Below are 14,194 nucleotides of genomic sequence, written 5' to 3'. Positions count from 1 at the left end.
AACGTTTCCAGAGAGGATAAACCTATTGGAAGGAGACTATCGATTTCCATAGCCGATAGAGAAGATATATCGGAAATTTGTTTCAATATCAATGAACAAGTTCGTTTGTACAAAAAGTGGCCTAGCGGAATATCACGAGAGATTTCCTTGACTTATACTATAGGTCAGCCAGGTACGTTATTATTCTTTGTCTAAAGTGGATTGCTAGCTCAAGGCCATTTCACCGTCTGTGAACATGACACGAGTGACTCTTTCTTTTATAAACTGGTTACACACTCCAATTGTGCCTGGATATCGCGCTTTTTCTTTCGAACGTACACACCGAAACAAAATTTTCAAACTAGGTCGACAAATTACATTAAAACAATAACGAACGTAACGTAAGGTAACCTAATAACCAGTTCCAGTGTGTACGATATATGCACGTAATAGCATTATTATATTATTAATTTATATCCGGAGAAATTTAATTGGATATCTGGATATTAAACGAATCGCGTTGCATTAAATAATTTGATATCAGTTTGAACGCAATTACCTTGTTACAGCGTATGCTTGTATAAGACCATATCGATGACGAAGACGCCGATATACCGATAGCAGAAATTTTTAATACATCTGAGAATTGCTACACGAAAATGAAAAATGTTCGATGGAAGATTAAAATCGGGCCGAAAAATTATACCGCGATGTTAAAATTGCGAAAACAAGTTTACGGTTTGCCATATATTTTCCACGCTTTTATTTTAATTTAATACGGCATCGCGAAATTTGATCTGTCTCGCGTGTTATAGATATCGTCTCTGACAACCGTGATGAATTACCGACACCTCACGGAATATGTTAATATAAGTAAATTACCTTGCATCGTATAATAAATTATGTTATGCGTTTCGTACGATTCCTTGTTTATTTCAGCGAGATGGCCAGCCCACTCTCTCATTATCCCATCTTACGTTTTTACAAATATTCGCCTCTCGGTCAGCGTTTCTCAAAATCACTTCCACGAATACACAGCCCTTAAACAGGCGGAGAAAAATTCGACCGGACACATTAACGTACGCGGAAATCATCGTCTTAAAACTCACTCGTACAACTTGGTCTTACGATGGCGTCGTAAACCGTGTGGCCAAGCAACACCTAACGCGGACGTGGCGCACCAAAAATCCCATAAACAAGCGCTTAATCCTCTGGCAGAAGTCGCAGTAATTTGGAAAACGAGTCCTACAACCGTCATTTGTCGTAAACGTATCCGGATCGATCGCGAAATTGAGATCACGTCGCTCTGGAACGCCGAAACCTGCTAATTTCAACGGTGTGATCCGGTTGTGATGGTCGTGGCTGGCGTGGTTTCCGTGATGTTTTCGACGGAAATGAAATCGACGGTGGCCGGATACTTGGCCCGTTGAATTATCTCTTCACGTAGCAGCCAGCCCCTGTCGAAAACGTACTCGGATAATTGGCGAGCTCGCGAGCTCGATATCCGGCTGGATACACGAAATCCTCGGCCAGTCTGACCCCATTACTCGCCCGTCATCCTCGTCCGCTCCTCCTTTTTTCGACACTTTACGCGTGCCTCGACAGGTCGACTCAATTTTCGACCGGCCGTTTCTTTCGGGCCCGTTTCACCTCGATCTCGTTTCGACGGATGACGTGCCGCGAGATCGTGCGAAGATATTTTTGCCCGTACGTTTCCAACCGATTATCTTTCCATGCGTTTCTTCTCGCAGACGATGCTGATGATACACGTTCGAACACGTTGCGAGATTGTTTGACGTAGTACGAAGCGCCTATACCACTGTTGGCATTACATTTCGTTCGCATGTTACGATTATACAGGCTGGTTGGTAATTGGTGGTACGGGGGTGATTGTACGCGAAAAAAGAAATCGAAAATATAGAATAACAATATTTCGTTCGAGGCTTTGCTTTCGAGAAAATCGACTTTGAATTTTCGCTCGGTACGCGTGCACTTTATCGCGTCTCGTTATAAAGGATCTCACTGTAGATTTAAAAAGAAATTAAAAAAAAAATGTTTGTTCTATATTTTCGACTTCTTTTTTCGCGTAGAATCACCCCCTTTCCGCTTGTACCACCAGTTACCAACCACCCTGTATATTTTCATGCAAAAATTAATTAGTAAATGGGATGAACAAGAGTAACGTGCGAGAAAACGTGCCGCGAAGATTCACGGAAGTTTGACAATTTTGAAATGAAGTTACTCGCGAACGAGTCTGCGACACGGTGCTAAACGAATTAGCAAGAGTACGCGAACGATTCGATTAGGATTCGACGATTTTGATACGAGTAGCGAGAAAGCAGATGTATAACGACGCGCGTGAGGAAAGTTGGTGAACATCCAGATGATCTCATAGGAGCGTAAAAATTTCTCAACTCGAGAGGTCGCCGGCCAACCGACGATACCGTTAACCAGCTTGAATAGGAAAAGCAGATCCGCTAAAGTTGTTCGAGAGTGAAGCGATTTAAGGTTGAGCTGACTCATGATCGGATTGCAATTACGATCCGCGAAAACCGTTCCATCGATCGATTAGAAAATTCCACGATATTTTTACGTCTGTATATATAACTTCGCTGAAATTGAACTGAACAGAACCTCGACAAGTTTCTCGATAAGTTCGAACAAACGCGTTCGCGTACGCGATAGTTTCGATTCGAATATCTGGCGATTCTACGTATTCGCACGATGTAAAAAGCAAAGGACTAATTTCTGTAGTTGGTATCACGAAAATCGCACAAGGGTGGTTAAATCGCAGGAGCTCGAGGCGAACAAAAATGTAATACCGGCGATCTTTCACGAACGAGCGTTGCTTATTGCGGCAACAGGCAAACGGAAGATTGGCCTGCCGGTAACTCGGTAACTCAGCTAAATGTCAAGGATAGTTTGAATTATTCTTTTGCTTTTTGCGTCGCAGCGCTGCGAACGTGCAAACTTTTCTACGCTATGAACCCTACTACGATCGACGAATGATATTCATTGATATTTTCCACGTGAAACAATCGCGCGATTGCCTCGTTGCAAGTTGAATAGCCAACGTTTTATAAGCTGTTCTTGTCATACTACGAGCGTGTAAACGTCGATCACTGAGCCTACTTTGATAAATTGAGTTTAGACATTTTCTAATTGCAGCATCCAGCAACCTTTCTGTTCGCTGTATTTCTGTAATTTACCGCGTCCTTTGTATACGCAGTTCTGCGCTTTCCAGAAGTATGCACGCGCCTACCTACGAGTACTCGTCGAAGACGCGAAATTTATTCAAACGTCCGTACGAAAAGATATAAAGTACGAAGGAATGCGGATAAACGCAAAGTCACGGGACGCTCGCAACCAACACAACGTGGAAGACTGGTTTTTCCAGGCGTCGTTTTGCGCAATGCGATCTAGTTCCGTGGGCGACGATAGGAAAGCGGAGGTGGAACGACCCTAAAGTTTCAGCAACGATCATTCGGTACGATCGGCCCGAGGCGAGTCGGGCATCATCGAATCGTGAATCTCTCGGCGTGGTCTCGCAACGATTTCACGATGCAAAAAATCTCGGACGGAGAAACGGACGACGAAATCGAATAACGAGAAGCCATAAGCATCGCCGGTTCCGCGAATTCGCGGTCTTTTTGTACACGCAGCGACACCTGTTTTCGCTTTTCTTGCCGATCGATCGAAAACGCCACTTCCTGTTTCTCGGTTTGCCGTACTTTGCTTTTTCTCTTTTCGAGTTTTGCCAGCAAATTTTTGAAATGGAATAAATAATTAGACGATAGTTAACAAAGTAGAAGTAGCTGGCGATTTGATCGGTTTACCGAACCTTCCTTTTTCCTCTACAAATATTTTTATCTCTATAAATATATATACAGGGTGGTTGGTAACTGGTCGTACAAGCGAAAAAAGAAGTCGAAAATATAGAATAAAAATTTTTTTTTCATTTTTCCATCGAGACAACGATGTACAGTGTGATCTGTCATAACGTACCGCACGCGTACCGAGCGAAAATTCAAAGTCGATTTTCTCGGAAACGAAACCTCGAACGAAAAATTGTTATTCTATATTTTCGACTTCTTTTTTCGCGTAGAATCACCCCCTTTCCGCCTGTACCACCAGTTACCAACCACCCTGTATATATATCATTTTTATTTAAAGATTCCCTTTATTTTTGTATCTTATTCGATGGTCGGACTTTTGTCTCTCGTATCGCAACACGATGATAAATCTGTCTAATACGCGAGTTACTAATATGCGCAAATAGACAGGTAAATTAGCCGCGGCAACTTAAAACTTTCTTTTGTCCGCTACCGTACACCTAATCGCTCCGATCTGTTCACATTTACGACCATTACAGATAGTTCCTGTCGTAATCTCGATTCATTCCACGAAACTATTCCGTATCTAACGAGGAATGTATCGCACCATAAATATCTTTACTAAATGCCATCGTCTGATGTATACGAATAATCTAACGGCGTGCGATTCTTTTTTCTCCAATTCCACGCACGAATACAATAAAATCAGCGTAAAATCAGGGTTAACGTCGTTGTATCTTCTTTTCTTCTTCTTTTTTTTCTTCTTCTTCTTTCTCGTTCTTCCTTTTTCGTTTTTGGTTATTACTGCGTTTTCAATCACCGTGGTTGCTTCATCCGTGTAGCGGTGGAATTTTAATTACGTTGTAGTAAAGCAAGATTGATGCCACCGCGTACTAGATGAAATACAAAACACGTTGAGTAATAAATGCACGGTGATAATAAGCGCGTGAAAGACAGTGAGAGTTTGATCGTGCAATATGACGATCATTACGCTGACATTCCTCTGGCTCGAATTAATGAAGCGGAGACACTTGACGATTATATACTGTTGCCTGTGATAGATCACCGGCAATACGACCATAGTACGCATTGTGCTGAACTTGTGATACATTCGATGTGTAATTGTAAATACGATTTCGATTACGATAGCCTACGAGGCTATTTGCAACGAAAGGAAACACGAATCTGTGTCAGAACACCAATTGTCGAATTACGTTTCTTACCGCTCCGATGTTTCACGCGACAAGTACACTTTCATCGACCTTTTCATTCTATTTTCATTTTACGATTAAATAGAAGAATTTTGATACGACGTAAAATACGAAGAAAATATTCCATTGGAAAAAGATGAAAATGTCAGGTCCAGTGACACGAGTTTCTTAAAAATAGCTGATAAATCAACCAGGTTTTATTGGAAACCAGAGATGTAATTATTAAGATTTATGTATTAGATTGCCAGAAAAGTTTCTTGAGTTTTATGAGGAAATAATAGACAGCGTTTTTTCTGTTATATTATTTTGTCGAATTACGTGCGATCTGTTTTGTTCTATCGAGATAAACACCGCGATATTTCACAAACTTGGTTTCCCGTTTGTACGAACGTGCACTGCTGTAAAAAACACGTTTGCGAAAGAAAGACACTTTTCGGACAACCTAATAAGAAGCTCGATATTTTGTAAACATCGCGACGACGAATATTTGGAATACCTCGAAGGGGATGAAAACACATTTCCAAGAATAATCATTTTCCATAGACAAAAATAAAGCTGAGTGATGGACAAGGATGCGTTTATTCACTGGTATTTCACTAGACGCGCTTTTTATCCTCGATGCAATCTCGCAAAATCGCTAATAATAAAGTCCCGTATATAGGAAGTCGAGAAATGCCTCGAAGAACCTTGTAACATACGTCTGATTAGAATTTTCTATCGATTACCAGACTCGTACGTACATCAGTCAACGAATAATCGTAAAATACTTCGTTGGAAATATGACATAATAACTTTGTAACGCACATGACCATGTTTGTTACAGTTGCTTAAATCACCCGGTATATATCGTGAACTTTTCTAAGCGTCCAAACGCTTTTATCAGCCAACGTAATATCAAATTTATTGGCTTGGCAACTAAGTGATTGCGGATTTCGTCATTACCATCTAATGACAAAATCCGCAATCACTTAGTTGCCAACTCGATAGTATTTCAACTCCTCGATTCGTCCCTTTCTACGTACATCGAAAATGGAACAAGTCCGTGTTTTCCTTGCCGAAAACTTTGCCTGCTGTTATTTATCTCTCGCCTAAGTTATCGTTACGCAAAGCAGAAGGTTGTAGAGCATTAATCAAAATGATACATCGTGTTTCGTGCACGATATACTCGCGTGGAGCGAAAATGACATCACATCCCGAAAAAGAGCGTTGGCAATTTCGACAAGGCAGATCGTTCGTTAGATACTCGCGAGGATTAATGATAGCAGCGATTCGGCAAGTTCATTTTCTGTAGGACCGTGCGTTGTACCGAAAATAACGGAGACCCTTGGACCGACGGAGAAAGTGTAATGCTCTTAGCGATATCCGGCTATCGATCTACTTCGGAATCGATCGATCGTTACCAACCCCCGATGTTCTGCTGCGGCGTAAGCATGTACTCACGTACGTGATCATAGATAAAGATCCACTTTCGCCATCTGCGGTAACGGGATAAAATTCGTCGTGGCGATAGCAGCAGTGACGACAGTATAAAAGCGAATCGATGAAACGAACAATTTCATTCGATCTGTTCCATTATCTCTTCTCCTTTCTTCCATTCTTTTTCTTCCTTCTTTTTTTTACTATACGTCTTTTATGTATAAATTATCATCTTCAAGCACGTTTCAGAGCAGATCAAATTTCTAGCAAATGTCTAATTACGTTTTGCATAAGCAGACGTACAGATAAGCGATTCTGATCGTAGAAATTTCTATCTCCATCTCACGTGTAAATTATATTTTCGTTTCGTTGGAAACGAAACTCGAAGAATGTTTCGTTATTTTCAAGAAATATTCGAATTTTTATCGTAAACGGCAGCCAGTGATAGAAATCCTAGACGTTTAAGAATTGGTAAAACCTTCGGATGGTAAAGCGCGAATACTGAAAATCTTCGTAACGATATACCGGTTGATTTCCGATTTGCCTAAAAATAACGGGCTCTAGAGCCGATCGATAAAGATCGCTAAGATCCACTAGGATCTACAAAGCTGCCGCGCGATCGCTTCTCCGTGAACGCGGATGATGTATCGCGATTGCAGGCCTCGGTTTCGCAACGCGGATCGACCGTTCCGTCCTCGGACATCCGGGTGGCGAGCGGCCCTCGATCAATTGTTATACGCCGTGGCTGGCATTTAGCCGCGCGACTCGCGTCTGCACTGTTGCCGCATTAATTTGGTACGGTGCGTTGCTGTAGGATAGCTCGCGGAAAAGAAGTTGCGCAAGCCTATGCCGCTCATGCCTCGTACCACCGGCGCAGCGCCTATACAGGCTGATCCTAGCGATCGGGTCATGAATATCTAGTTCTATGAATACTCGTTCCGACTGCGGCTACGAACAATGAAAGAAATATCGCGTGCAATCGATGGTTTCTGACATAAGATACACATCACCGATATCATTTCCGTGGAAAATATCGAATTTAAAATTTCCAATAGATAAAACGAGTCTCCGTTGAAGCTGCTGCACCAACTATTAGGTTGGCAACTAAGTGATTGCGGATTTTGTCGATACCACCTAATGACAAAATCCGCAATCGCTTAGTTGCCAAACCGATACTCGTTTGACGTATAAAAATCCGCGATACGATAATAGCGATCGACCTTACGCTCCTTTAAGAAGAGGCGAATAAACTATCACGCGATTAGAGGAAAATGAAACGGTGATAGACCCGGTTATTAGAATCTCGCTATACACACGATATTCATGCGCAACGTCCCCGGTCTTTACGTTCTCCCTTCTCTGTTTCACAGTGTATGCCTGTCTATCTTCTAGTTTCTCCATCCTTATTCCGTCTCTGTCTAAGGCACGGTTTCTCCTTCGTTCAGAGATTCAAGGGAGTCGATCTGCGTCGATCGTGCTCTCTGTTTCTATCCCACTGTCTCCAAGAGTGTACGGTTGATCGTTGTGCCGGCTAGCTTCGCTACGGTGAATTTATACACGGCCACGGTGCGTTCCCACGCCTAGAACATGCGAAAGAACACTAGCTCTTCGGCCTAATGCCCGCGTTGGTGCCGATCCTATTTCACTGGCCCGTCGCCTAAGAAAACGCGGAAAATCTGGGACACGGCGTCGCGGTATGCGCCATTGTCCCGCGATTTTATGGGATTCGATCTCTGGGTGCACCAAATCGACAGCCCGATGAATTCTCTTTATGAAAAATTCCGCTGCTATTCGTCTAATTTGTATTTATTCGATTAGATCAGTTGATAAATTATATTTTAATATCTTGTTATATAAAAATGACATATCTCTCCCTACGTTTCATAGATACTTTCGTTCAAAAATTTTGGTGCTATCTTTAGATGAAAAATAGATTGATAATATTTGCAATTCCGTTCGATTGGACGTTAAAACTTCGTTCGAATAAATGGTATTCGTATAAACGAAGCTCTATCGTATAAAAAAATAAAGATACCGAAAATACTAGAAATATTGGACAAAGTATTCCAACAGAGGGCAAACGGATTCCACCAACTGACGAAAATTTCAATTCTATTTTCCAGGTGATTCCCCGAACTCAAGGATGCGGTGGGCAAGGAGACACGCCAGCTACCATCACTGAAATTCACCTTCTACCACTTGAAACCTGCGACTGCCAGCCTAATAAGGCCACCTGGAATCCGATCCAAAAACAAAAAGCACCACGAGGACGAAGTACCAAACCTACTCCATGGATCTAACGGAGGCATTCGCCCCAGGAGGGGGTGGGGAAGATCTGCCAAAGACCGATTTCTTCGACTTCGTCGTCTCTCCGCCACCGCATTGTGCCTCCACGGACGGCGTGTCCGACGAAGAAAGCTTCCTGCATCGTACCACCTGCAGAAGCATCGGCTACCTCCAGCAAGGTCACGAGGAACACGAAACTAATCGCGAATTACACAGCTCGCCGTTCATCAAAGAAACCAATAACAACACTCTGACAGCACTACCCCCAGTCTCGACGATTACTGGCTCCCTCAGCCACCATCACCACCATCACCACGTGAGGACGCACCATAGCGCCTGCAACGTTCAACAGAGCAACGAGCAAACACCGATGGATCAGTCGGATTGCGATTATTGGGGCACGGACGAGAGCAAAGAGCAGACCTGTAATATACTCTTGGAAGACCTGAACAAGTACTGCTGGTCGGCCCACGCTAATGCTCAGAGCCACGGGAATGATAACGTGAGCGTTCATCAAGGTTCTAACGAGCATCATCAAGGAGTAGGTCGAGGATGCTCAGCCAACGACAGACAAAATACGGACGGCGCGATTTACACGTTGACCGTGTTGAACAACGAAGCCAACTCTATGGATGCGTTAGATTGTTGCAAGAGTCCAGCGCCCACGTCCAGTGATTCTTGGTCTCTGCGACCCAATCTAGACCTGGACGCTATACTGAGCATGGAACCTGCGTCTACCGAGCAGGAACACGATCAGACCAGTAGCGTGACCGAAGTGTCGCGGACAGTCAACGACAGGTTTCATCCAGATCGTTTCTCTGTTGCATCCTCCCAATATGCTACAGACGACAGCGGATTTGTCGAAAGTAAGGAATTATGCGGCCGAGGATCATCCAGCGGTGGCAATTGCACAGGAGGCGATAATAATAACGATTGGAAGCTTTCTGATCAGAATCTGCAGGAAGCTGCGGCCGCAGCTGCAGCTGCTGTCGCGGTCGGAGCAGGTGACTCGGCGGAGAGTCTTCTAAGAAGCGCTCTTCAAGGAAAATTGTACACAGGTCCGACTCAAGTAGTTTCGTCTTCCTCGCCGTCTACTCAAGGATCCACTATATCCATGCCTGTGACGAGCAACGCTGGGTTGCAGATAGTGTCCGACCAACAACCGCAGCAACAGCAACAACAGACTCAACAACAGCAGCCGCAGCAACAACAGCAGGATGAATCTATGCACACTTGTACCGATGAAGATCTGTTGTTGTCCCAGTTAGACCAAACGACCTATCGTCCCGGTGATTACGAGAAGCTGAAGAGCATAGCCAACGAAGTGGTAGAGTCGTACTGCAGTTTGGAGCCCGTTTGCAACGTGTCTGCGACGACAACGGTTATGTACACGCTAGATCCAACCAGTGGGAGTCTGGGAACGATAACTCTTCCCGCGGATCTGGGCCAAGTTAGCACGGTTACAGTGGTAACAGCAGCTCAGCAGGATGTTCTACAGCAACAAGCTACTCCTCGAACCGAGGTGGAGCAACAACAGTCCACCAACCAACTTCAGATAACTCCGTCCAGAGTGGTCACGACTAAAGCTCCCAAGAAGTACTGTCGACGTACCAACAGAAACAGCAGCAACTCGAACGCAGCCAGCAACGGCAGCAGTGGTTCAGAGACCGGTGGAAGCACCAGTGGCACGCAGCAAGGCGCTTCCGGCGGTTCTCCAGGCAGCGTCCAACGCAAGGAACGTTCGCTGCACTATTGCAGTATCTGTAGCAAAGGCTTCAAGGACAAATACAGCGTCAACGTTCACATCAGAACTCATACCGGCGAGAAGCCTTTCGCCTGTTCCTTATGTGGCAAGAGTTTCCGACAGAAGGCGCACTTGGCAAAGCACTATCAGACCCACGTGACGCAGAAACCCAGTGTCCAGCAGCAAGCGACCGGCAGTAGCACCAGCAACAGCGGAAACAGTGGGAATCCCAGTCCATCCGGCGAAACGAGTAGCTCGACGACGAGCAGCGTAACAAATAGGAGTCAACCGCACCAAGTGTCTGTCGATCCAGCGGGGACCGCCTGTAATCCACCCAGTTAGTTGCATTGGGAGGACCAGACGGCCCACACCCGGTTCCCAGTGTCCAGTTGGACGCGTTCGATCGTTGCTACTCCATTCTCTATTCCCGGTGGCACGGTGCGGATTTTGCACGACGGTGATGGTCAACGAAGGATACACCGTGCGAGTCTTCCTCTATTACTATTCACTTCTACGTATCTCTCTTTCTGTCTCTTTAATTCTTGCTCTTCCTTACCCTCGTTTCTCTGTCTCTCTGTTTCTTCATACTCTCCGATTACGATCTTCGTTCACTTGGAGAGGCCGCGCGGGAATGATTTACGACCGGACAGGTCGCGGAACCCCCGGCACAGAGCGAACCATGACCAAGGATCGCGAGATCGGCCAACGTCCATGGACTAATTTTTAGACAGGCGTCTCGCGATCTCGTCTTAGAGAGAATTTCCTGCTGATTGGGAGAACGATCCGGGATATTTATTCGAGTTGCACGCGGCGGTGCTCACGAGTTACGCCAGAAAGAGCGAACTGGTAGCCGCTGGTAGCTGATCCTCGTAAAACGCATGGGCTTCAGCGAGCCACGCCGCGGAACGCTCCCTCGAACGCTTTCCTTTCTAGGCGTTTCCGATATCGCGTGTGGTCGTTGGAAGAGATATAGCGATATCGTAAATTTGCAAAGAAATAGAAGTTTATGGACTTCGAGAATCGAGTAATTTGAAACGTTTTTGAGAGACTGTTCGAGGACACTTTGAGAGAGGATCTAGAGCTTCATTTAGAGTCGACTGATGTCAAGTCGTTGTCAGTAGCAGTTTTTCCTTTGCTGCATATTTTCGAAGATTTGTTTTCTGAAAGAGACGATTACATCTATAGTGATGTATACAACTTGAAACGAAAACTCACAGCCGAGATTGTGTATCGAAACTAAGCTCAACTTGTGTTATACGGATTTTTCTAATTAACACGCGTAAACATTTGTTTATTTTCACGTTACGTTTCTTAAGCATTAACTTATTCCGAATTTATACTTTGCGAGCTAGGATTTCATCACATCGTTGGATCTAGTAACGATGATCGAAGAAGACTAGGATAATTTAAAACAAAGAAGGTTCTTGTAATCGATGAATTTATATTCTGCAAGCTCAGGTTTTATAACACGTCGTTAAATTTAACAACGATGATAGAAATTGCCTTTGAGAAACACGTGTCGGTACCACCGTCTAACCGAATCTAACGTTTCATTTTACGACCTCGCTATATCTCTTGCAGGCACTGTACCCTTGTCTCACGCGTAACAACGTTTTCTTAATCGAATGCCGTCCTTAGAATCGCGATCGAATCGCGTGTCGTGAATTTATCCGCTGCAGAATGAAGCTTCCGGCGACTTCCATAGCCGTTCCTATCGCCGATATAAATTTCTGCATGTATCGTTCGATTTTTCTAACGAATACGATCTGTGAATAGCGCACGCGTCTGGAAACTCGCATTGGCGATGCTCGTTACGAAGCGTGTTATTCCGGTCGATAAGTTCACGATGATTAGGTTAAGCAGGCGAGCATAGATCGCCCTTTATTTTTTTATTCTCATAATTAATTATTCCTCGTTCGATATCGATTGATCCAGGTCGTTTAACGTGTCTCGAAAGAAACAATGGAATAAAATGACGGGAAATGTAAAAGTATAAAAGCGAAGAGAAAAAGAGAGACGAATAAAGGTGTGAAAACGCGAGAAAGAGAGAACGTCGAAGGATTTAAGTAACGTGGTGGGGAGTAGGGAAGTCTACTAAACGATCTTGAGCGATCAATTGATTTCAAACGAGCTATAGTCGAATCGTCGATCGACGGTGGTTCAACGCGAAACGATTCGGTGAAATTGTTGTTCCTAAAACGACTTGTTTGCTGTTTCAAACGAGAGAGAGAGAGAGAGAGAAGAAAAAAAGAAAACGACCACGTCGACGATGATCGTACACGATGATCGATATTTAAATTACCGCTACGAGATATTAACGTTGAAGATATTTTACAGAGAAGATTCTTTTTCTTCTTCTTTTTATTCTCCTCCTTCTTCTACTTTCTTTCTCACCTCTTTTCTTCCCTCATCTTTTGTTTTTCTTTTTTTTTACATATATATATGTATACACACAGAGACATATAGTAGACTATAGCGGATGTAACGTAGAAATCGGTAAGTATCAGAGTATCGAGAGAGAGATATATAAGAGTTTAGAAGTAATTAGTAGCACGAGCTGTGATTTAGATACATACTCAACGCGCGAGGCCACGCTCGTCCCTGGTTTAACCTGGCGATCGCGTGTCCCGCCGTCTGTTATTCGTAAGAGAGTGAAAGCGAAACGTTCGACGCACGATTTTGCGAAGAATTTAACCTTCGAAACACTCTTAAAAAGCCTGATCGGTTCACACGAGCCTCGTTCGGATCCCACGGAAATCCCCCTTTCAGCTCTGTAAAGCTTCAAAGCGTTTCTATCGCGAATTCTCAACTATAGAAAATGCGCCGCGCTCCTTTCGTTCGTTCGATAGACGTTCGAACCTGAAGCTGCCTGTGACATTCCGCGTCATCAGAAAAACATCCTTCCCCTCTTCTAGTAAATTTCATTTTCCATTTCTTTTCTTTCGCGGTTATTTCTTTGACCTCGCGGCTGATCGACGAACACCTTTTTCTCACTGAGAAGTTTATTAATTCGCGGATCGAATCTGTCCACTTTGTTAATACGTTTCTCGTTTAAACGTAAGAACCGGACTCCGTACAAAATCAATTGGCCGAAGACTGTTTATTCGTATCGAGTTGTAAATAACGTTGAGAATGATCCTTTCCCAAGTTTTATCTCTTCGTGGTCGACGCGTTCGGGCACCCTTGAATTTCTCATAAATACAGAAAAATTCTTAATATAGTGTGCGATCGACGATCAAAACCGTCGTCAAGATATGGCAGGCGAAAGAGCAAATGATCGAAGAGAGGAAACGAGACCAAAATAATTGACAAAGTAAAACGAATTACGAAAGCAATTGATTTTGGACGAACAGTACTTTCTTCAGTAATTCTTCCGTCGGTTCTTATCTCGATCCTCGTTACCACTGGCTCAGAGAAGATAACTCCGAAAGAAAAGACAGGAAGAACAGGCTCAGCTATCAAGCAGACTTTTCAGCTGGAAACTGCCTTTGACCTTTCAACGATCGTTTCCCACGACTACATTTCCCTGCCGAATCGTTAAGCGGCCAAGCAATTAACGACCGTTTAATCGGCGCGGTTCCCTTGGTGTTCAAAGTCGCGTTGCTCATTGTCCTTTCGTGTTCACAGCCGTAAATCCTGTTCACTACCACGATGAGATACAAGCTCTTGTCTAATTTATATTTCAAAGCCTCTTTATTTTGTAATAATTCGTAGAGTAATTTTTA

At 43.9% G+C, this 14,194-nt stretch overlaps 1 protein-coding gene across 1 annotated transcript in view; it reads left to right on the top strand.

Moving 5' to 3' along the window:
* Positions 1 to 13,766, top strand: part of LOC117209643 (protein sister of odd and bowel) — a 38,208-nt gene extending 24,442 nt beyond the window's left edge. The window contains exon 2 of the mRNA XM_033451887.1: positions 8,563 to 13,766. Within this exon, the coding sequence (XP_033307778.1) occupies positions 8,730 to 10,811 (2,082 nt within the window). The 5' untranslated portion in view covers positions 8,563 to 8,729 and the 3' untranslated portion in view covers positions 10,812 to 13,766. The remainder of the gene's footprint in view (positions 1 to 8,562) is intronic.
* The last annotated feature ends 428 nt before the right edge of the window (positions 13,767 to 14,194 follow it).

Source organism: Bombus bifarius, unplaced genomic scaffold (genome assembly GCF_011952205.1).
Source record: "Bombus bifarius isolate JDL3187 unplaced genomic scaffold, Bbif_JDL3187 scf7180000008178, whole genome shotgun sequence".
NCBI classification, from domain to species: Eukaryota; Metazoa; Arthropoda; class Insecta; order Hymenoptera; family Apidae; genus Bombus; species Bombus bifarius.
The sequence above is the reverse complement of the archived record's forward strand: the minus strand, read 5'-3'. Positions and strand labels throughout refer to the sequence as shown.